The sequence below is a fragment of the Hypanus sabinus genome, unplaced genomic scaffold (genome assembly GCF_030144855.1).
Source record: "Hypanus sabinus isolate sHypSab1 unplaced genomic scaffold, sHypSab1.hap1 scaffold_1720, whole genome shotgun sequence".
Classification (NCBI taxonomy): domain Eukaryota; kingdom Metazoa; phylum Chordata; class Chondrichthyes; order Myliobatiformes; family Dasyatidae; genus Hypanus; species Hypanus sabinus.
Window position 1 is genome coordinate 743 of NW_026779805.1, and position 23,004 is coordinate 23,746.

Below are 23,004 nucleotides of genomic sequence, written 5' to 3' on the forward strand. Positions count from 1 at the left end.
AGGAGTGTTTGATGTCTCTGGGCCTGTACTCACTGGAGTTTCGAAGAATGAGGGGGATTTCATTGTATGAGGAGTGTTTGATGTCTCTCGGTCTGTACTCACTTGAGTTTAGAAGAATGAGGGGGATCTCATTGCATGAGGAGTGTTTGATGTCTCTGGGGCTGTACTCACTGGAGTTCAGAGGAATGAGCGGGGATCTCATTGTGTGAGGAGTGTTTGATGTCTCTGGGACTGTACTCACTGGACTTTAGAAGAATGAGGGGGATCTCATTGTATGAGGAGTGTTTGATGTCTCTGGGCCTGTAATCACTGGAGTTTAGAAAAATGTGGGGGATCTCATTGTATGAGGAGTGTTTGATATTTCTGGGCCTGTAATCACTGGAGTTTAGAAGAATCAGGGGGCGGATCTCATTGTATAAGGAGTGTTTGATGCCTCTGGGCCTGTACTCACTGGAGTTTTGAAGAATGGGGTGGGGGGGAATCTCATTGTATAAGGAGTGTTTCATGTCTCTGTGCCTGTACTCAATGGAGTTTAGAAGAATGAGGGGGATCTCATTTTATGAGGAGTGTTTGATGTCTCTGGGTCCTGTAGTCACTGGAGTTTAGAAGAATGAGGGGAATCTCATTGTATGAGTAATGTTTGATGTCTCTGGGCCTGTACTCACCGGAATTTAGAAGAATGAGGGGGATCTCATTGTATGAGGAGTGTTTGATGTCTCTGGGCCTGTACTCACTGGAGTTTAGAAGAATGAGGGGAATCTCATTGTATGAGGAGTGTTTGATGTCTCTGGGCCTGTACTCTCTGGAGTTTAGAAGAATGAGGGGGATCTCATTGTATGAGGAGTGTTTTATGAATCTGGGCCTGTACTCTCTGGAGTTTAGAAGAATGAGGGGGATCTCATTGTATGAGGAGTGTTTGATATCTCTGGGCCTGTAATCACTGGAGTTTAGAAGAATCAGGGGGCGGATCTCATTGTATAAGGTGTTTTTGATGCCTCTGGGCCTGTACTCACTGGAGTTTTGAAGAATCAGGGGGGATCTCATTGTATGAGGAGTGTTTGATGTCTCTGGGCCTGTAATCACTGGAGTTTAGAAAAATGTGGGGGATCTCATTGTATGAGGAGTGTTTGATGCCTCTGGGCCTGTACTCACTGGAGTTTAGAAGAATCAGGGGGGATCTCATTGTATGAGGAGTGTTTGATGTCTCAGGGCCTGTACTCACTGGAGTTTAGAAGAATGAAGGGGGATCTCATTGTATGAGGAGTGTTTGATGTCTCTGGGCCTGTAATCACTGGAGTTTAGAAAAATGTGGGGGATCTCATTGTATGAGGAGTGTTTGATATCTCTGGGCCTGTAATCACTGGAGTTTAGAAAAATGTGGGGGATCTCATTGTATGAGGAGTGTTTGATATCTCTGGGCCTGTAATCACTGGAGTTTAGAAGGATCAGGGGGCGGATCTCATTGTATAAGGAGTGTTTGATGCCTCTGGGCCTGTACTCACTGGAGTTTAGAAGAATGGGGTGGGGGGGAATCTCATTGTATAAGGAGTGTTTGATGTCTCAGGGGCTGTACTCACTGGAGTTTAGAAGAATGAGTGGGATCTCATTGTACGAGGAGTGTTTGATGTCTCTGGGCCTGTACTTACTGGAGTTCAGAAGAATGAGCGGGGATCTCATTGTATAAGAAGTGTTTGATGTCTCTGTGCTTGTACTCACTGGAATTTCGAAGAATGAGGGGGATCTCATTGTATGAGGAGTGTTTGATGTCTCTGGGCCTGTACTCACTGGAGTTTCGTAGAATGAGGGGGATTTCATTGTATGAGGAGTGTTTGATGTCTCTCGGTCTGTACTCACTTGAGTTTAGAAGAATGAGGGGGATCTCATTGTATGAGGAGTGTTTGATGTCTCTGGGCCTGTACTCACTGGAGTTCAGAGGAATGAGCGGGGATCTCATTGTATAAGGAGTGTTTGATGTCTCTGGGGCTGTACTCACTGGAGTTCAGAAGTATGAGCGGGGATCTCATTGTATAAGGAGTGTTTCATGTCTCTGTGCCTGTTCTCAATGGAGTTTAGAAGAATGAGGGGGATCTCATTTTATGAGGAGTGTTTGATGTCTCTGGGTCCTGTAGTCACTGGAGTTTAGAAGAATGAGGGGAATCTCATTGTACGAGTAATGTTTGATGTCTCTGGGCCTGTACTCACCGGAATTTAGAAGAATGAGGGGGATCTCATTGTATGAGGAGTGTTTGATGTCTCTGGGCCTGTACTCACTGGAGCTTAGAAGAATGAGGGGAATCTCATTGTATGAGGAGTGTTTGATGTCTCTGGGCCTGTACTCTCTGGAGTTTAGAAGAATGAGGGGGATCTCATTGTATGAGGAGTGTTTTATGAATCTGGGCCTGTACTCTCTGGAGTTTAGAAGAATTAGGGGGATCTCATTGTATGAGGAGTGTTTGATATCTCTGGGCCTGTAATCACTGGAGTTTAGAAGAATCAGGGGGCGGATCTCATTGTATAAGGTGTTTTTGATGCCTCTGGGCCTGTACTCACTGGAGTTTAGAAGAATCAGGGGGGATCTCATTGTATGAGGAGTGTTTGATGTCTCTGGGCCTGTAATCACTGGAGTTTAGAAAAATGTGGGGGATCTCATTGTATGAGGAGTGTTTGATGCCTCTGGGCCTGTACTCACTGGAGTTTAGAAGAATCAGGGGGGATCTCATTGTATGAGGAGTGTTTGATGTCTCAGGGCCTGTACTCACTGGAGTTTAGAAGAATGAAGGGGGATCTCATTGTATGAGGAGTGTTTGATGTCTCTGGGCCTGTAATCACTGGAGTTTAGAAAAATGTGGGGGATCTCATTGTATGAGGAGTGTTTGATATCTCTGGGCCTGTAATCACTGGAGTTTAGAAAAATGTGGGGGATCTCATTGTATGAGGAGTGTTTGATATCTCTGGGCCTGTAATCACTGGAGTTTAGAAGGATCAGGGGGCGGATCTCATTGTATAAGGAGTGTTTGATGCCTCTGGGCCTGTACTCACTGGAGTTTAGAAGAATGGGGTGGGGGGGAATCTCATTGTATAAGGAGTGTTTGATGTCTCAGGGGCTGTACTCACTGGAGTTTAGAAGAATGAGTGGGATCTCATTGTACGAGGAGTGTTTGATGTCTCTGGGCCTGTACTTACTGGAGTTCAGAAGAATGAGCGGGGATCTCATTGTATAAGAAGTGTTTGATGTCTCTGTGCTTGTACTCACTGGAATTTAGAAGAATGAGGGGGATCTCATTGTAGGAGGGGTGTTTGATGTCTCTGGGCCTGTACTCACTGGAGTTTCGAAGAATGAGGGGGATCTCATTGTATGAGGAGTGTTTGATGTCTCTGGGACTGTACTCACTGGAGTTTCGTAGAATGAGGGGGATTTCATTGTATGAGGAGTGTTTGATGTCTCTCGGTCTGTACTCACTTGAGTTTAGAAGAATGAGGGGGATCTCATTGCATGAGGAGTGTTTGATGTCTCTGGGGCTGTACTCACTGGAGTTCAGAGGAATGAGCGGGGATCTCATTGTATGAGGAGTGTTTGATGTCTCTGGGGCTGTACTCACTGGAGTTCAGAAGTATGAGCGGGGATCTCATTGTATAAGGAGTGTTTCATGTCTCTGTGCCTGTACTCAATGGAGTTTAGAAGAATGAGGGGGATCTCATTTTATGAGGAGTGTTTGATGTCTCTGGGTCCTGTAGTCACTGGAGTTTAGAAGAATGAGGGGAATCTCATTGTACGAGTAATGTTTGATGTCTCTGGGCCTGTACTCACCGGAATTTAGAAGAATGAGGGGGATCTCATTGTATGAGGAGTGTTTGATGTCTCTGGGCCTGTACTCACTGGAGTTTAGAAGAATGAGGGGAATCTCATTGTATGAGGAGTGTTTGATGTCTCTGGGCCTGTACTCTCTGGAGTTTAGAAGAATGAGGGGGATCTCGTTGTATGAGGAGTGTTTTATGAATCTGGGCCTGTACTCTCTGGAGTTTAGAAGAATGAGGGGGATCTCATTGTATGAGGAGTGTTTGATATCTCTGGGCCTGTAATCACTGGAGTTTAGAAGAATCAGGGGGCGGATCTCATTGTATAAGGTGTATTTGATGCCTCTGGGCCTGTACTCACTGGAGTTCAGAAGAATCAGGGGGGATCTCCTTGTATAAGGAGTGTTTGATGTCTCAGGGCCTGTACTCACTGGAGTTTAGAAGAATGAGGGGGATCTCATTGTATGAGGAGTGTTTGATGTCTCTGGGCCTGTACTCACTGGAGTTTAGAAGAATGAGGGGGGATCTCATTGTATGAGGAGTGTTTGATATCTCTGGGCCTGTACCCACTGGTGTTTAGAAGAATGAGGGGGATCTCATTGTATGAGGAGTGTTTGACGTCTCTGGGCCTGTACCCACTGGAGTTTAGAAGAATGAGGGGGATCTCATTGTATGAGGAGTGTTTGATGTCTCTGGGCCTGTCCTCACTGGAGTTTAGAAGAATGAGGGGGATCTGATTGTATGGGGAGTGTTTGATATCTCTGGGCCTGTAATCACTGGAGTTTAGAAGAATCAGGGGGCGGATCTCATTGTATAAGGTGTATTTGATGCCTCTGGGCCTGTACTCACTGGAGTTCAGAAGAATCAGGGGGGATCTCCTTGTATAAGGAGTGTTTGATGTCTCAGGGCCTGTACTCACTGGAGTTTAGAAGAATGAGGGGGATCTCATTGTATGAGGAGTGTTTGATGTCTCTGGGCCTGTACTCACTGGAGTTTAGAAGAATGAGGGGGGATCTCATTGTATGAGGAGTGTTTGATATCTCTGGGCCTGTACCCACTGGTGTTTAGAAGAATGAGGGGGATCTCATTGTATGAGGAGTGTTTGATATCTCTGGGCCTGTAATCACTGGAGTTTAGAAGAATCAGGGGGCGGATCTCATTGTATAAGGTGTTTTTGATGCCTCTGGGCCTGTACTCACTGGAGTTTAGAAGAATCAGGGGGGATCTCATTGTATGAGGAGTGTTTGATGTCTCAGGGCCTGTACTCACTGGAGTTTAGAAGAATCAGGGGGGATCTCATTGTATGAGGAGTGTTTGATGTCTCAGGGCCTGTACTCACTGGAGTTTAGAAGAATGAAGGGGGATCTCATTGTATGAGGAGTGTTTGATGTCTCTGGGCCTGTAATCACTGGAGTTTAGAAAAATGTGGGGGATCTCATTGTATGAGGAGTGTTTGATATCTCTGGGCCTGTAATCACTGGAGTTTAGAAAAATGTGGGGGATCTCATTGTATGAGGAGTGTTTGATATCTCTGGGCCTGTAATCACTGGAGTTTAGAAGGATCAGGGGGCGGATCTCATTGTATAAGGAGTGTTTGATGCCTCTGGGCCTGTACTCACTGGAGTTTAGAAGAATGGGGTGGGGGGGAATCTCGTTGTATAAGGAGTGTTTGATGTCTCTGGGCCTGTACTCACTGGAGTTTAGAAGAATGAGGGGGATCTCATTGTACGAGGAGTGTTTGATGTCTCTGGGCCTGTACTTACTGGAGTTCAGAAGAATGAGCGGGGATCTCATTGTATAAGAAGTGTTTGATGTCTCTGTGCTTGTACTCACTGGAATTTAGAAGAATGAGCGGGGATCTCATTGTATGAGGAGTGTTTGATGTCTCTGGGCCTGTACTCACTGGAGTTTCGAAGAATGAGGGGGATCTCATTGTATGAGGAGTGTTTGATGTCTCTGGGCCTGTACTCACTGGAGTTTCGTAGAATGAGGGGGATTTCATTGTATGAGGAGTGTTTGATGTCTCTCGGTCTGTACTCACTTGAGTTTAGAAGAATGAGGGGGATCTCATTGCATGAGGAGTGTTTGATGTCTCTGGGGCTGTACTCACTGGAGTTCAGAGGAATGAGCGGGGATCTCGTTGTATAGGGGTGTTTGATGTCTCTGGGGCTGTACTCACTGGAGTTCAGAAGTATGAGCGGGGATCTCATTGTATGAGGAGTGATTGATGTCTCTGGGACTGTACTCAATGGAGTTTAGAAGAATGAGGGGGATCTCATTTTATGAGGAGTGTTTGATGTCTCTGGGTCCTGTAGTCACTGGAGTTTAGAAGAATGAGGGGAATCTCATTGTACGAGTAATGTTTGATGTCTCTGGGCCTGTACTCACCGGAATTTAGAAGAATGAGGGGGATCTCATTGTATGAGGAGTGTTTGATGTCTCTGGGCCTGTACTCACTGGAGTTTAGAAGAATGAGGGGAATCTCATTGTATGAGGAGTGTTTGATGTCTCTGGGCCTGTACTCTCTGGAGTTTAGAAGAATGAGGGGGATCTCATTGTATGAGGAGTGTTTTATGAATCTGGGCCTGTACTCTCTGGAGTTTAGAAGAATGAGGGGGATCTCATTGTATGAGGAGTGTTTGATATCTCTGGGCCTGTAATCACTGGAGTTTAGAAGAATCAGGGGGCGGATCTCATTGTATAAGGTGTATTTGATGCCTCTGGGCCTGTACTCACTGGAGTTCAGAAGAATCAGGGGGGATCTCCTTGTATAAGGAGTGTTTGATGTCTCAGGGCCTGTACTCACTGGAGTTTAGAAGAATGAGGGGGATCTCATTGTATGAGGAGTGTTTGATGTCTCTGGGCCTGTACTCACTGGAGTTTAGAAGAATGAGGGGGGATCTCATTGTATGAGGAGTGTTTGATATATCTGGGCCTGTACCCACTGGTGTTTAGAAGAATGAGGGGGATCTCATTGTATGAGGAGTGTTTGACGTCTCTGGGCCTGTACCCACTGGAGTTTAGAAGAATGAGGGGGATCTCATTGTATGAGGAGTGTTTGATGTCTCTGGGCCTGTACTCACTGGAGTTTAGAAGAATGAGGGGGATCTGATTGTATGAGGAGTGTTTGATGTCTCTGGGCCTGTAGTCACTGGAATTTAGAAGAATGAGAGGAATCTGCGGCTGACACCCACTCGCAAAAGAATGACAAAGTTCAGAACCCTCTGTGCTGGAAACCAACCGGACGTTTAGTGGCGACTCCTGGCTGTGCTGCCACCTGGTGGAAGGCACAGGAGCCCCTGGACCCGCACCGCCAGGTTCAGGAAGAGTTATTACCCCTGAACCGTCAGGCTCCTGAACCGGAGGGGATGACTTCACTCGCCCCGTCATTGCGACGTTCCCACGACCTGCGGACTTGCTTTCGAGGGCCCCTCATCTCCTGCTGAAATCTGTCAGTTAATCCGTCGTTGTTTATCTCTGTCATTTTGGGGCTGTGGGCGGTGGCACAGTAAGCTTGCCGTGGACTTGGTCAACCAGCCAGGCACGTGGCGGCTGCTCAGCGTGAAAGCGCACGAAGGACCAACTGGGCCCCTGGACCGTGTCTGCGTGTGCGTTTCTGCGCTGAGCGGCCGATCCCATGTTTGCATTAGGCAGTAGGTGCACCCAACAGAGAGGCCGCTGAGAGCAGGCATTTTGAGAGATTTGCATTGAAGTTTGCAAGTTATAAAGCTCGGTTGGACAGTTTCAGATTGAAACGGGTTAAATGCAAATATCCAGATATACCCAGCTCAGTTACAGGGATCAGCTGCAAAGGACGGGGGACCAGTAACGTACTCCAAACCTCCTTTAAACTTCGCCTCTTCCACCCTTTCTCACCACCTCCCACATCTCTTTGTTCCAGCTGTCCAGCGGCAGGGAGAGCCGATCGCAGAGACCGAGCTACTGCTGACAAGGTGAGAGGTGGAAATGACACCCCCCCCCCCCCCCGCCACGAGTTAGATCTGGAAACTAGCTATTACCAATTGGGGTGTGATCGGGGTTCGACAGTGAAGCCACACCCATCACTCCTTCCCAGGATAACACAGACTGGAGCTATCCCAGAACCGTCCCATCACATACTCCCGGGGTCAGAGACAGAGTGAATCTCCCTCCACACCGTCCCATCACACGCTCCCGGGGTCAGACAGAGAGTGAATCTCCCTCCACACCGTCCCATCACACGCTCCCGGGGTCAGACAGAGAGTGAATCTCCCTCCACACCGTCCCATCACACACTCCCGGGGTCAGACATAGAGTGAATCTCCCTCCACAACGTCCCATCTCACACTACCGGGGTCAGACACAGAGTGAATCTCCCTCCACACCGTCCCATCACACACTCCCGGGGTCAGACACAGAGTGAATCTCCCTCCACAACGTCCCATCTCACACTACAGGGGTCAGACACAGAATGAATCTCCCTCCACACCGTCCCATGACACACTCCCGGGGTCAGACACAGAGTGAATCTCCCCCCACACCGTCCCATCACACACTCCCGGGGTCAGACAGAGAGTGAGTCTCCCTCCACACCGTCCCATCACACACTCCCGGGGTCAGACACAGAGTGAATCTCCCCCCACACCGTCCCATCAGACACTCCTGGGGTCAGACAGAGAGTGAATCTCCCTGCACACCGTCCCATCACACACTCCCAGGGTCAGACAGAGAGTGAATCTCCCTCCACACCGTCCCATCACACACTCCCGGGGTCAGACACAGAGTGAATCTCCCTCCACACCGTCCCATCACACACTCCCGGGGTCAGACACAGAGTGAATCTCCCTCCTCACCGTCCCATCACACACTCTCAAGTTGGCTTGCCACCTTCCTGCCTCCCTCCCCTCATCTCCCATGTCCTCTACCCCACAGTGACAATGACTGCGAGGAGGACGAGGAGGAACTGAGCGAGGTGGATTCCGATGATGTTTACGAGTTCTTCGATGACCCCAAGGATGAGAATTACATCCCTTCATCCGATAGGTAGGTGTGTGTGTGTTCTCTGTGTGAGAAACATTCGAGACAGATTCCAATGTGTACGTGGGGTGTAGTGATTGTAAGCGTGTTGTATGTGTGTCTGTGTGTGTGTGAGAGAGGATGCTTCAGAAATCGATGTTCATAAAGTGTTGCTCCCCCAACCTGAGTGTAGCTTCATCGTGACAGTAGAGGAGACCATGGATGGACATGTTGGAATAGGAATGTGAAGTGGAATTAAAATGTGTGGCCTCATCGTGACAGTAGAGGAGACCATGGATGGGCATGTTGGAATAGGAATGCGAAGTGGAATTAAAATGTGTGGCCTCATCGTGACAGTAGAGGAGACCATGGATGGACATGTTGGAATAGGAATGCGAAGTGGAATTAAAATGTGTGGCCTCATCGTGACAGTAGAGGAGACCATGGATGGACATGTTGGAAAAGGAATGCGAAGTGGAATTAAAATGTGTGGCCTCATCGTGACAGTAGAGGAGACCATGGATGGACATGTTGGAATAGGAATGCGAAGTGGAATTAAAATGTGTGGCCTCATCGTGACAGTAGAGGAGACCATGGATGGACATGTTGGAATAGGAATGCGAAGTGGAATTAAAATGTGTGGCCTCATCGTGACAGTAGAGGAGACCATGGATGGACATGTTGGAATAGGAATGCGAAGTGGAATTAAAATGTGTGGCCTCATCGTGACAGTAGAGGAGACCATGGATGGACATGTTGGAATAGGAATGCGGTGGAATTAAAATGTGTGGCCTCATCGTGACAGTAGAGGAGACCATGGATGGACATGTTGGAATAGGAATGCGAAGTGGAATTAAAATGTGTGGCCTCATCGTGACAGTAGAGGAGACCATGTACTGACATGTTGGAATAGGAATGCGAAGTGGAATTAAAATGTGTGGCCTCATCGTGACAGTAGAGGAGACCATGGATGGACATGTTGGAATAGGAATGCGGTGGAATTAAAATGTGTGGCCGCATCGTGACAGTAGAGGAGACCATGGATGGACATGTTGGAATAGGAATGCGGTGGAATTAAAATGTGTGGCCGCATCGTGACAGTAGAGGAGACCATGGATGGACATGTTGGAATAGGAATGCGAAGTGGAATTAAAATGTGTGGCCTCATCGTGACAGTAGAGGAGACCATGGATGGACATGTTGGAATAGGAATGCGAAGTGGAATTAAAATGTGTGGCCTCATCGTGACAGTAGAGGAGACCATGGATGGACATGTTGGAATAGGAATGCGAAGTGGAATTAAAATGTGTGGCCTCATCGTGACAGTAGAGGAGACCATGGATGGACATGTTGGAATAGGAATGCGGTGGAATTAAAATGTGTGGCCTCATCGTGACAGTAGAGGAGACCATGGATGGACATGTTGGAATAGGAATGCGAAGTGGAATTAAAATGTGTGGCCTCATCGTGACAGTAGAGGAGACCATGTACTGACATGTTGGAATAGGAATGCGAAGTGGAATTAAAATGTGTGGCCTCATCGTGACAGTAGAGGAGACCATGGATGGACATGTTGGAATAGGAATGCGGTGGAATTAAAATGTGTGGCCGCATCGTGACAGTAGAGGAGACCATGGATGGACATGTTGGAATAGGAATGCGGTGGAATTAAAATGTGTGGCCGCATCGTGACAGTAGAGGAGACCATGGATGGACATGTTGGAATGGGAATGCGAAGTGGAATTAAAATGTGTGGCCTCATCGTGACAGTAGAGGAGACCATGGATGGACATGTTGGAATGGGAATGCGAAGTGGAATTAAAATGTGTGGCCGCATCGTGACAGTTGAGGAGACCATGGATGGACATGTCGGAATGGGAATGGGAAACAGAATTGAAATGCGAGGTCACTGGGAAATCCTGCTTTTTCTGGCAGATGGATCGTAGGTGCTCGGTGAAGCGTTCTCCCAATTTTCATTGGGTCTCTCTGATATACAGGAGGCCACACCAGGAGCACCAGATACAGTAGATGGCCCCAACAGACTCACAGGTAAAGTGTCAGCTCACCTGGAAGGACTGTTTGGGGCCCTGAACGGTAGTGAGGGAGGAGGTGGAGACAGAGATCGAGAATGGGGAGGGAGGTGTCGGAAATGAACCAGGTAAATTCGAGGACAGGGTGGAAGTTGGAGGCAAAGTTGATGAAGTTAACGAAATCAGCACGGGTGCAGGACTCGGCACCAATGTAGTTGTCGATGTAGCTTAGGAAAGGAGGAGGACAGACACCAGTGTGGGCTTGGAATATCCCGACAGCTGGGACCCATGTGAGTCTCCATGTCTGCACCTTTGGTTTGAAAGTAGTGAGAGGAACCGAAGGAGAAATTTTTCAGGATGAGGACCAGATCCACCAGACAGAGGAGAGTGGTGGTAGAGGGGAACTGGTTGACTCTGTTGTTCTGAAGGAAGTGGAGAAATTTAATGCCCACCTGATGGGGAATGGAAGTGTATGTGTTTGTGTGATGTGCCCTGAGATTGCCCCGTGTGTGTGTGTGTGTTTGGGGAGGGGTTGTTAATGCAGTGTGTGTGTGTGTTTGGGGAGGGGTTGTTAATGCAGTGTGTGTGTGTGTGTGTGTGTGTGTGTGTTTGGGGAGGGGTTGTTAATGCAGTGTGTGTGTGTGTGTGTGTGTTTGGGGAGGGGTTGTTAATGCAGTGTGTGTGTGTGTGTGTGTTTGGGGAGGGGTTGTTAATACAGTGTGTGTGTTTGGGGAGGGGTTGTTAATGCAGTGTGTGTGTTTGGGAAGGGGTTGTTAATGCAGTGTGTGTGTTTGGGGAGGGGTTGTTAATGCAGTGTGTGTGTGTGTGTGTGTGTTTGGGGAGGGGTTGTTAATGCAGTGTGTGTGTTTGGGGAGGGGTTGTTAATGCAGTGTGTGTGTGTTTGGGGAGGGGTTGTTAATGCAGTGTGTGTGTTTGGGAAGGGGTTGTTAATGCAGTGTGTGTGTTTGGGGAGGGGTTGTTAATGCAGTGTGTGTGTTTGGGAAGGGGTTGTTAATGCTGTGTGTGTGTACGTGTGAGTCACGCCACATCTCAAGATGTTTCCTGGTCTGTGTGGGGGTGGTTGGATTGGGTTGCTGAGGGATGTGGGGGTGCAGAGGGACAGGGGCAGTGTGAGGGTCGGGGAGGCCGGCTGCTGGACCTGAACGGCTTGTGTTTTCCAGCGGCTCAGACCGGGGCAAGAGACGGGGAAGGACCCGCAGGAACAGTGTCAGGAAGCCTCCCGAGGACCCGATGGAGAGGTAGACAGAGAGAGAGAAACCTCCCTCCCCAACCCACACCTGCCCTGACCCCTCGCTTGCATTCAATCCCTCGAGATCTCCTCCCCCTCCCCTCCCTGCGGCCTCTGGCAACCCCACCCCACCTCCCAGCCGATTCTTACTGGCCCTGCGAACACTCACACCCCCACCCCTCCTCTGCTCCTGGACAGGCGGCCCCCCCGGAGACGACAGGAGCAGCCCCACCCCCTGGAGCGGCCCAAGAAGATACGGTGAGCCTCTGGAGGACTGGGGTAGGTCACAGGGTCAAAGGGTGCCTGCGTCCAGGGTCATGGGTTGGACGGGCGCTACCGGGGGGGCTTTGTGGGGGGTAGACGCCAAGGGGCGTCTGCCAGGCATGGCCGCGCAAGGGGCAACTGGGGTTGGGGGTCTCTTTGTGGGAGGGGAGCCATTGGGCAAATTCAGTGGGGTTGTTTTTGGGTGGTTTTGGGTCTCACGGGATCAGGGGTCTTCTGCAGTCAAGGGGTTGTTGGGGGGCTTGGGTGTTGCAGGGTATCTGGAGTGCTGAGATATGGGGTTGCCCCAAGTCAGGGTTCACAGCTGGTCTTTGTTGAACCTACTCCCTCCTTCCCTCTCCCCCCTCTCCCTCTCTCCCCTCTCCCTCCCTCCTGCTCTCTCCCCCGGCAGGAAGAAGATTCCCAAGGAGTACGTCCGTTGTGAATTTGAGGGATGCGGGAAGATCGTCTCCAACCCCCAGTATCTGAAGGTAGGGGGTGGCCGGGGGGGGGGTGGGTGTGTGTGTGGGGGGTAGATCTGCCAGGGATCTGGTGCGGGGAGGGAGGGTTGGGGGTATTTGCTCGGAGATCTGTGTGTGGTTGGAGGGGGGCAGGGGCCAGGAGCTGTTTGCCGAGTGTGCGGTGGGGGTCGGTCCTGGGTGGTGGGTCGGTGGGGGTCGGTCCTGGGTGGTGGGTCGGTGGAGTTCGGTCCTGGGTGGTGGGTCGGTGGGGGTCGGTCCTGGGTGGTGGGTCGGTGGGGGTCGGTCCTGGGTGGTGGGTCGGTGGGGGTCAGTCGTGGGTCGGTGGGGGTCGGTCCTGGGTGGTGGGTCGGTGGGGGTCGGTCCTGGGTGGTGGGTCGGTGGGGGTCGGTCCTGGGTGGTGGGTCGGTGGGGGTCGGTCCTGGGTGGTGGGTCGGTGGGGGTCGGTCCTGGGTCATGGGGCGGTGGGGTTCGGTCCTGGGTGGTGGGTCGGTGGGGGTCGGTCCTGGGTGGTGGGTCGGTGGGGGTCGGTCCTGGGTGGTGGGTCGGTGGGGGTCGGTCGTGGGTCGGCGGGGGTCGGTCCTGGGTGGTGGGTCGGTGGGGGTCGGTCCTGGGTGGTGGGTCGGGTGTGTGTCGGTCCTGGGTCGTGGGGCGGTGGGGGTCGGTCCTGGGTGGTGGGTTGGTGGGGGTCGGTCCTGGGTGGTGGGTCGGGTGTGTGTCGGTCCTGGGTCGTGGGGCGGTGGGGGTCGGTCCTGGGTGGTGGGTCGGTGGGGGTCGGTCCTGGGTGGTGGGTCAGTGGGGGTCGGTCCTGGGTGGTGGGTCAGTGGGGGTCAGTCCTGGGTGGTGGGTCAGTGGGGGTCGGTCGCGGGTCGGCGGGGGTCGGTCATGGGGCGGTGGGGTTCGGTCCTGGGTGGTGGGTCGGTGTGGGTCGGTCCTGGGTGGTGGGTCGGTCCTGGGTGGTGGGTCGGTGGGGGTCGGTCGTGGGTCGGCGGGGGTCGGTCCTGGGTGGTGGGTTGGTGGGGGTCGGTCCTGGGTGGTGGGTCGGTCCTGGGTCGTGGGGCGGTGGGGTTCGGTCCTGGGTGGTGGGTTGGTGGGGGTCGGTCCTGGGTGGTGGGTCGGGTGTGTGTCGGTCCTGGGTGGTGGGTCGGTGGGGGTCGGTCCTGGGTGGTGGGTTGGTGGGGGTCGGTCGTGGGTCGGTGGGGGTCGGTCCTGGGTGGTGGGTCGGTGTGGGTCGGTCCTGGGTGGTGGGTCGGTGGGGGTCGGTCCTGGGTGGTGGGTTGGTGGGGGTCGGTCCTGGGTGGTGGGTTGGTGGGGGTCGGTCCTGGGTCGTGGGGCGGTGGGGTTCGGTCCTGGGTGGTGGGTCGGTGGGGGTCGGTCCTGGGTGGTGGGTCGGTGGGGGTCGGTCCTGGGTGGTGGGTCGGCGGGGGTCGGTCCTGGGTGGTGGGTCGGTGGGGGTCGGTCCTGGGTGGTGGGTCGGTGGGGGTCGGTCCTGGGTGGTGGGTCAGTGGGGGTCGGTCCTGGGTGGTGGGTCGGTGGGGGTCGGTCCTGGGTCATGGGGCGGTGGGGTTCGGTCCTGGGTGGTGGGTCGGTGGGGGTCGGTCCTGGGTGGTGGGTCGGTGGGGGTCGGTCCTGGGTGGTGGGTCGGTGGGGGTCGGTCGTGGGTCGGCGGGGGTCGGTCCTGGGTGGTGGGTCGGTGGGGGTCGGTCCTGGGTGGTGGGTCGGGTGTGTGTCGGTCCTGGGTCGTGGGGCGGTGGGGGTCGGTCCTGGGTGGTGGGTTGGTGGGGGTCGGTCCTGGGTGGTGGGTCGGGTGTGTGTCGGTCCTGGGTCGTGGGGCGGTGGGGGTCGGTCCTGGGTGGTGGGTCGGTGGGGGTCGGTCCTGGGTGGTGGGTCAGTGGGGGTCGGTCCTGGGTGGTGGGTCAGTGGGGGTCAGTCCTGGGTGGTGGGTCAGTGGGGGTCGGTCGCGGGTCGGCGGGGGTCGGTCATGGGGCGGTGGGGTTCGGTCCTGGGTGGTGGGTCGGTGTGGGTCGGTCCTGGGTGGTGGGTCGGTGTGGGTCGGTCCTGGGTGGTGGGTCGGTGGGGGTCGGTCGTGGGTCGGCGGGGGTCGGTCCTGGGTGGTGGGTTGGTGGTGGTCGGTCCTGGGTGGTGGGTCGGTCCTGGGTCGTGGGGCGGTGGGGTTCGGTCCTGGGTGGTGGGTTGGTGGGGGTCGGTCCTGGGTGGTGGGTCGGGTGTGTGTCGGTCCTGGGTGGTGGGTCGGTGGGGGTCGGTCCTGGGTGGTGGGTTGGTGGGGGTCGGTCGTGGGTCGGTGGGGGTCGGTCCTGGGTGGTGGGTCGGTGGGGGTCGGTCCTGGGTGGTGGGTCGGTGGGGGTCGGTCCTGGGTGGTGGGTTGGTGGGGGTCGGTCCTGGGTGGTGGGTTGGAGGGGGTCGGTCCTGGGTCGTGGGGCGGTGGGGTTCGGTCCTGGGTGGTGGGTCGGTGGGGGTCGGTCCTGGGTGGTGGGTCGGTGGGGGTCGGTCCTGGGTGGTGGGTCGGCGGGGGTCGGTCCTGGGTGGTGGGTCGGTGGGGGTCGGTCCTGGGTGGTGGGTCGGTGGGGGTCGGTCCTGGGTGGTGGGTCGGTGGGGGTCGGTCCTGGGTGGTGGGTAGGTGGGGGTCGGTCCTGGGTGGTGGGTCAGTGGGGGTCGGTCCTGGGTGGTGGGTCGGTGGGGGTCGGTCCTGGGTGGTGGGTCGGTGGGGGTCGGTCCTGGGTGGTGGGTCGGTGGGGGTCGGTCCTGGGTGGTGGGTCGGTGGGGGTCGGTCCTGGGTGGTGGGTCGGTGGGGGTCGGTCCTGGGTGGTGGGTCGGGTGTGGGTCGGTCCTGGGTGGTGGGTCGGTGGGGGTCGGTCCTGGGTGGTGGGTCGGTGGGGGTCGGTTGTGGGTCGGTGGGGGTCGGTCCTGGGTGGTGGGTCGGTGGGGTTCGGTCCTGGGTGGTGGGTCGGTGGGGGTCGGTCCTGGGTGGTGGGTCGGTGGGGGTCGGTCCTGGGTGGTGGGTCGGTGGGGGTCGGTCCTGGGTGGTGGGTCGGTGGGGGTCGGTCCTGGGTGGTGGGTCGGTGGGGGTCGGTCCTGGGTGGTGGGTCGGTGGGGGTCGGTCCTGGGTGGTGGGTCGGTGGGGGTCGGTCCTGGGTGGTGGGTCGGTGGGGTTCGGTCCTGGGTGGTGGGTCGGTGGGGTTCGGTCCTGGGTGGTGGGTCGGCGGGGGTCGGTCCTGGGTGGTGGGTCGGTGGGGGTCGGTCCTGGGTGGTGGGTCGGTGGGGGTCGGTCCTGGGTGGTGGGTCGGTGGGGGTCGGTCCTGGGTGGTGGGTCGGTGGGGGTCGGTCCTGGGTGGTGGGTCGGTGGGGGTCGGTCCTGGGTGGTGGGTCGGTGGGGGTCGGTCCTGGGTCGTGGGGCGGTGGGGGTCGGTCGTGGGTCGGTGGGGGTCGGTCCTGGGTGGTGGGTCGGTGGGGGTCGGTCCTGGGTGGTGGGTCAGTGGGGGTCGGTCCTGGGTGGTGGGTCGGTGGGGGTCGGTCGTGGGTCGGTGGGGGTCGGTCCTGGGTGGTGGGTCGGTGGGGTTCGGTCCTGGGTGGTGGGTCAGTGGGGGTCGGTCCTGGGTGGTGGGTTGGTGGGGGTCGGTCCTGGGTGGTGGGTCGGTCCTGGGTGGTGGGTCGGGTGTGGGTCGGTCCTGGGTGGTGGGTCGGTGGGGGTCGGTCCTGGGTGGTGGGTCAGTGGGGGTCGGTCGCGGGTCGGCGGGGGTCGGTCGTGGGTCGGCGGGGGTCGGTCCTGGGTGGTGGGTCGGTGGGGGTCGGTCCTGGGTGGTGGGTCGGTGGGGGTCGGTCCTGGGTGGTGGGTCGGTGGGGGTCGGTCCTGGGTGGTGGGTCGGTGGGGGTCGGTCCTGGGTGGTGGGTCGGTCGTGGGTCGGTCTTGGGTCGTGGGTCGGTGGAGGTCGGTCCTGGGTCGTGGGTCGGTCTCTCCCCTGAGTGCTGAACGCTCCCGTTTCTCCCCAGCGCCACATGAAGTACCAGCACCAGCTCCAGCGCACCTTCGCCTGCTCCCACCCCAGCTGCGGACGCATCTTCCGTTTCAAGACCCAGATGGAGGAGCACGAGAAGCTGCACAGTGGTGAGAGTTCGGGGCGGGGCGGTCACGGGGTGGGTCACTGTAACGCCGGGGAAGGGGGGAGTGTAGCACAGTGGTGAGAGTTCGGGGCGGGGCGGTCGGCCCTTCACCACCTCTGCCAGATCACACAAGGTGGGTCACTGTAACACGGGACGCCGGGGAATGGGGGAGTGTAGCACAGTGGTGAGAGTTCGGGGCGGGGCGGTCGGCCCTTCACCACCTCCACCGGATCACACAAGGTGGGTCACTGTAACACGGGACGCCGGGGAAGGGGGGAGTGTAGCACAGTGGTGAGAGTTCGGGGCGGGGCGGTCACGGGGTGGGTCACTGTAACGCCGGGGAAGGGGGGAGTGTAGCACAGTGGTGAGAGTTCGGGGCGGGGCGGTCGGCCCTTCACCACCTCCGCCAGATCACACAAGGTGGGTCACTGTAACACGGGACGCCGGGGAAGGGGGGAGTGTAGCACAGTGGTGAGAGTTCGGGGCGGGGCGGTCGGCCCTTCACCACCTCCGCCAGATCACACAAGGTGGGTCACTGTAACACGGGACGTCAGGGAATAGGGGAGTGTAGCACAGTGGTGAGAGTTCGGGGCGGGGCGGTCGGCCCTTCACCACCTCCGCCAGATCACACAAGGTGGGTCACTGTAACACGGGACGCCGGGGAATGGGGGAGTGTAGCACAGTGGTGAGAGTTCGGGGCGGGGCGGTCGGCCCTTCACCACCTCTGCCAGATCACACAAGGTGGGTCACTGTAACACGGGACGCCGGGGAATGGGGGAGTGTAGCACAGTGGTGAGAGTTCGGGGCGGGGCGGTCGGCCCTTCACCACCTCTGCCAGATCACACAAGGTGGGTCACTGTAACACGGGACGCCGGGGAATGGGGGAGTGTAGCACAGTGGTGAGAGTTCGGGGCGGGGCGGTCGGCCCTTCACCACCTCTGCCAGATCACACAAGGTGGGTCACTGTAACACGGGACGCCGGGGAATGGGGGAGTGTAGCACAGTGGTGAGAGTTCGGGGCGGGGCGGTCGGCCCTTCACCACCTCTGCCAGATCACACAAGGTGGGTCACTGTAACACGGGACGCCGGGGAATGGGGGAGTGTAGCACAGTGGTGAGAGTTCGGGGCGGGGCGGTCGGCCCTTCACCACCTCCACCGGATCACACAAGGTGGGTCACTGTAACACGGGACGCCGGGGAATGGGGGAGTGTAGCACAGGCCCTTCACCGACATTCTGAACGCGGACGAAGCCAAGGTTTGACCCATGTACACAGCCAGGGAGCCTGACAATCTGGCTCAGTCCCGTACTGCAAAAAAACAACAAATTTCGTGACCTGTGTGAGTGACGATAGACCTGACTCTGACACGGGTCTCTGTTGTGGACTGAGAGGGGGGGATCGCGGTTGGGGAAAGGGGGAGGGAGCAGGAAGCACCAGAGAGACATTCTGTAATAATCCGTAACTAATTATTAGGAATGAAATTGCCTGCGCTGGTGTCTCAGGGTTTGGGTGGGACTGCACTCGTGACACCAACTCCACCACCACCTCCCCTCCCGTCCCTGGCAGTCCTTCTCCCGCCTCTTGTCCCACAGCCCCTCCCGTGGCACTCCACCCTCACCATTCCCAACATTGTTTGCTCCCGCCAGATTATTTAAAAAACTTGCCCCACTCCACGTTGACAAATACAGCTCAGTGTTTGTCTTGTATGGACATATATGTGTAAGTGTATATACACATATATATGTGTGTGTGTGTGTATATATCTGTGTATGTGCGTGTACATATATGTGTGTGTATACACACACACACACACACACAGAATCAGCCCTCCTTATCCGCGGGTTCCGCATGCACGGATTCAACCATGTGTAACTCCCTGGGTCGCCTCAGGCTCACTCAGCTCGTTCTTGTCTAGGGGGAGCAGCCTTTGGCCCCGCCAAACTGGGTAATCAGCTGGTGTGGATGCTGTGTGATGTCCCCGCCTCGCCCAAAAACAGACAGGACACCATATGCGATTAAATGAGTACAATTTATAAAGGTTACTATAACTAAGTGATTAATAACGATACAGTATATATGAAGAGAAAAAATAAAGAAAAGGCGCCAAAACTTATCAAAGTCCAAACCACTTCGTGCACAGCCGTTGGAGCTCAATTACTGAAGTCTTCTGGCCACCATTCAATCCCCCCCCGAACTCCTCGACTCGCAGCTCAGGATCCTCCGAACTCCTCGACTCTCCAAACAGCTCAGGACCCTCCGAACTCCTCGACTCTCCAAACAGCTCAGGACCCTCCGAGTGGTCAACCAAGCACATCTAGCTTCATCCCCCCCTCCTCGGAGAATCTCCCAGCCTCGGACCCCCCTTTGGGGTCCGATCCTCGCCCAACTTAGAGCATTGCGTCCTCTCTCTCGACCCCCTCGCGCCGATCTGCCCAAAAGCCTGTCAACAAAAGCTTACAGACTCAGAAGAAAGAACATTAATCCCCATTTGGTTTACAAAGGAATACAATTCTCCCAGCACTCTCTCGCAACAAAGAAACATTCCTGCTTTTAACAAAAGAAGCCCTTTTGATTACATACACAGTAACAAAGAAAAAAGAAGAAACCCCCTTTACACATATTTCAAGACATACTTCAATAATTAAACCACTACATTGCTTAGTAACAATTGTAGCTTTCATCGGGGCAGGGCCTTTCTCACTTTATCCTTTAAAATTGTTCCGATCGTTGACCGACTGTAGCCTAACGCTTTTCCAATGGCCGATGGCGTTTCACCTCTTTCCAATCGCTTTATTATTTCCACCTTATTTTCAATCGTGAGCATGACTATTTTCGTGAACAGGAACACTGCGGATTCAGATCTCTACCGCCAGGTCCTAATGTCCACCACACCGAGACGGGTTGAATAAGGTCCGGGGTTCCGCCGGGTCCTAACGTCCACCGCACCGAGACGGGTTAAATAAGGTCCGGGGTTCCAGCGGGCCCTAATGTCCACCGCGCCGAGACGGGTTGAATAAGGTCCAGGGTTCCGCCGGGTCCTAACGTCCACCGCACCGAGACGGGTTAAATAAGGTCCGGGGTTCCGCCGGGCCCTAATGTCCACCGCGCCGAGACGGGTTGAATAAGGTCCAGGGTTCCGCCGGGTCCTAACGTCCACCGCACCGAGACGGGTTAAATAAGGTCCGGGGTTCCGCCGGGTCCTAACGTCCACCGCACCGAGCCGGGTTGAATAAGGTCCGGGGTTCCGCCGGGTCCTAATGTCCACCGCACCGAGCCGGGTTGAATAAGGTCCGGGGTTCTGCCGGGTCCTAATGTCCACCGCACCGAGACGGGTTGAATAAGGTCCGGGGTTCCGCCGGGTCCTAATGTCCACCGCACCGAGCCGGGTTGAATAAGGTCCGGGGTTCCGCCGGGTCCTAATGTACACCGCACCGAGACGGGTTGAATAAGGTCCGGGGTTCCGCCGGGTCCTAATGTCCACCGCACCGAGACGGGTTGAATAAGGTCCGGGGTTCCGCCGGGTCCTAATGTCCACCGCACTGAGACGGGTTGAATAAGTCCGGGGTTCCGCTGGGTCCTAATGTCCACCGCACTGAGACGGGTTGAATAAGTCCGGGGTTCCGCCGGGTCCTAATGTCCACCGCGCCGAGACGGGTTGAATAAGGTCCAGGGTTCCGCCGGGTCCTAATGTCCACCGCACCGAGACGGGTTGAATAAGGTCCGGGGTTCTGCCGGGTCCTGATGTCCACCGCACAGAGACGGGTTGAATAAGGTCCTGGGTTCCGCCGGGTCCTAATGTCCACCACACCGAGACGGGTTGAATAAGGTCCGGGGTTCCGCCGGGTCCTGATGTCCACCGCACAGAGACGGGTTGAATAAGGTCCTGGGTGTGTGTGTATGTCTGTATGTATATGTGTATGGATGCCCCTCTATCCTGAGGCTGTGCCCACTAGTCCTGGGCTTCCCTCACCATGGGAAACATCCTTTCCACATCTGCTCCGTCCAGGCCTTTCAACATTCGAAAGCTTTTGATGAGATCCCCCCCCCCCCCGCCCCCATCCTTCTGAATTCCAGCGAGTACAGACCCAGAGCCATCAAACGTTCCTTGTGTGGTAACTCTTTCACTCCCGGAATCATCCTTGTGAATCTCCTCTGGACTGTCTCCAAAGCCAGCACCTCTTTTCTGAGATGAGGGGCCCAAAACTGAGGGTGAGGCCTCACCAGTGCCTCACATCCCTGCTCTTGTATCCTGATTGACACGCACACGGTGAGGAAGAACAAGGTAAAACAACGACAATAAAGTGTGATTAATTAAACCGACACTCAAAACGTCCCTTCCGTTCCAGACCAGCGCAACTACATCTGTGAGTTCTGCGGCCGGGCCTTCAAGACGGACAAGAACCTGGTGGTACACCGACGGATCCACACTGGAGAGAAGCCACTGCAGTGAGTGCTGGGGGGGTAGAGGGCATGTCGTGCATCCTTCCCCAGGCCTCCCTTCCCTGCTGCATCTTCCCTAAACCCCCAGGTGTGAGATCTGTGGTGTTTACCCCCCCGGTGTGAGATCTGCGGTGTTTACCCCCCCCCCCCCCAGGTGTGAGATCTGTGGTGTTGACCCCCCCAGGTGTGAGATCTGTGGTGTTTACCCCCCCCCCGGGTGTGAGATCTGCGGTGTTTAACCCCCCCTCAGGTGTGAGATCTGTGGTGTTTACCCCCCCAGGTGTGAGATCTGTGGTGTTTACCCCCCCCAGGTGTGAGATCTGCGGTGTTTACCCCCCCAGGTGTGAGATCTGTGGTGTTTACCCCCCCCCCCGGGTGTAAGATCTGTGGTGTTTACCCCACCGGGTGTGAGATCTGCGGTGTTTACCCCCCCAGGTGTGAGATCTGCGGCTTCACCTGCCGACAGAAGGCCTCGCTGAACTGGCACATGAGGAAGCACGACGCGGAGTCCGGGTACCAGTTCCCCTGCGACGTCTGCGGCAAGCGCTTTGAGAAGAAGGACAACGTCAACGCCCACAAGAGCAAGTCGCACCCCGAGACGCTGCTGGCCGCCGTCGCCAGCCTGTCCGCACTGGAGGAGAGCGGAGCCTTCGCCGTCTTCCCCGCCTTCCACCAGAACGAGGCCGTGGGGGCCCCCGCTCCCCCCGGCTTGGAGGGCTGGGCCCGGCCTCTGGACCCCGGTGAGGCCTAATCTCCCTCCACCCTCCCACCTACCCTTGTCCTCACTATCTTCCCCTCGCTCCCTCCCCTTCCCTCAGCATCACTTCTCCCCCCCTCAGCATCACTTCTCCCCCCCTCACTGTGCCTTCCCCAGCCCCCCCCCCCCCCCGACTCCCCTCAGGCAGATTCTCGGAGCTGGATCGAGAAGGCTGAATCTTGTCCTATTTTCAGGATGTTGTAAATACCCGGAGGGACGTGTGTGTACAGGTGTGTGTGTGTGCGGGCTCGGGCCGGATGTACAGGTGGAGCGACACGGGGTGGGAATGGCTGGCTGTGCTGACCAGCCCACCGGGGTCTGATCTCCCGCCCTCCTATGTCGGACGCGGTGTATCATTACTGTATAATACAATAAATTACTTGCCTGTGATCCCCCTCCCTCACTTCAAGCACTGCTGGTGATCGGGCAGAACATACAAGCACTCACAGAGACCCACACACAGAGACACACACACACACACACTCACACACAGAGACACACACACACTCACACACACACACACACACACACACTCACACACAGAGACACACACATACTCACACACACACACACACTCTCACACACACACACACAGGCACACACACTCACACACACACACACACAGGCACACACACTCACACACACACACACACACACATACATACAGAGACACACACACACACACACACTCACACACACATACAGAGAGAGACACACACACACTCACACACATAGAGACACACACACACACACACTCACACACATACAGAGACACACACACACATACAGAGAGAGACACAGAGAGAGAGAGAGAGACACACACAGACACATACAGAGAGAGAGATACAGACACACACAGACACGCACACTCACACACACA

The 23,004-nt window shown here is 55.5% G+C and overlaps 1 protein-coding gene across 1 annotated transcript; it reads left to right on the plus strand.

Moving 5' to 3' along the window:
- The first annotated feature begins 7,561 nt into the window (after nt 1-7,561).
- On the plus strand, nt 7,562-22,672 carry LOC132387305 (E3 ubiquitin-protein ligase ZFP91-like). Its single transcript, XM_059959661.1, has 8 exons — nt 7,562-7,748; nt 8,707-8,817; nt 12,002-12,079; nt 12,268-12,327; nt 12,743-12,821; nt 16,818-16,932; nt 21,274-21,373; nt 21,803-22,672. The coding sequence occupies exons 3-8, from the start codon at nt 12,072-12,074 to the stop codon at nt 22,116-22,118; spliced, it is 678 nt and encodes a 225-aa protein (XP_059815644.1). The 5' UTR covers nt 7,562-7,748; nt 8,707-8,817; nt 12,002-12,071; the 3' UTR covers nt 22,119-22,672.
- The last annotated feature ends 332 nt before the right edge of the window (nt 22,673-23,004 follow it).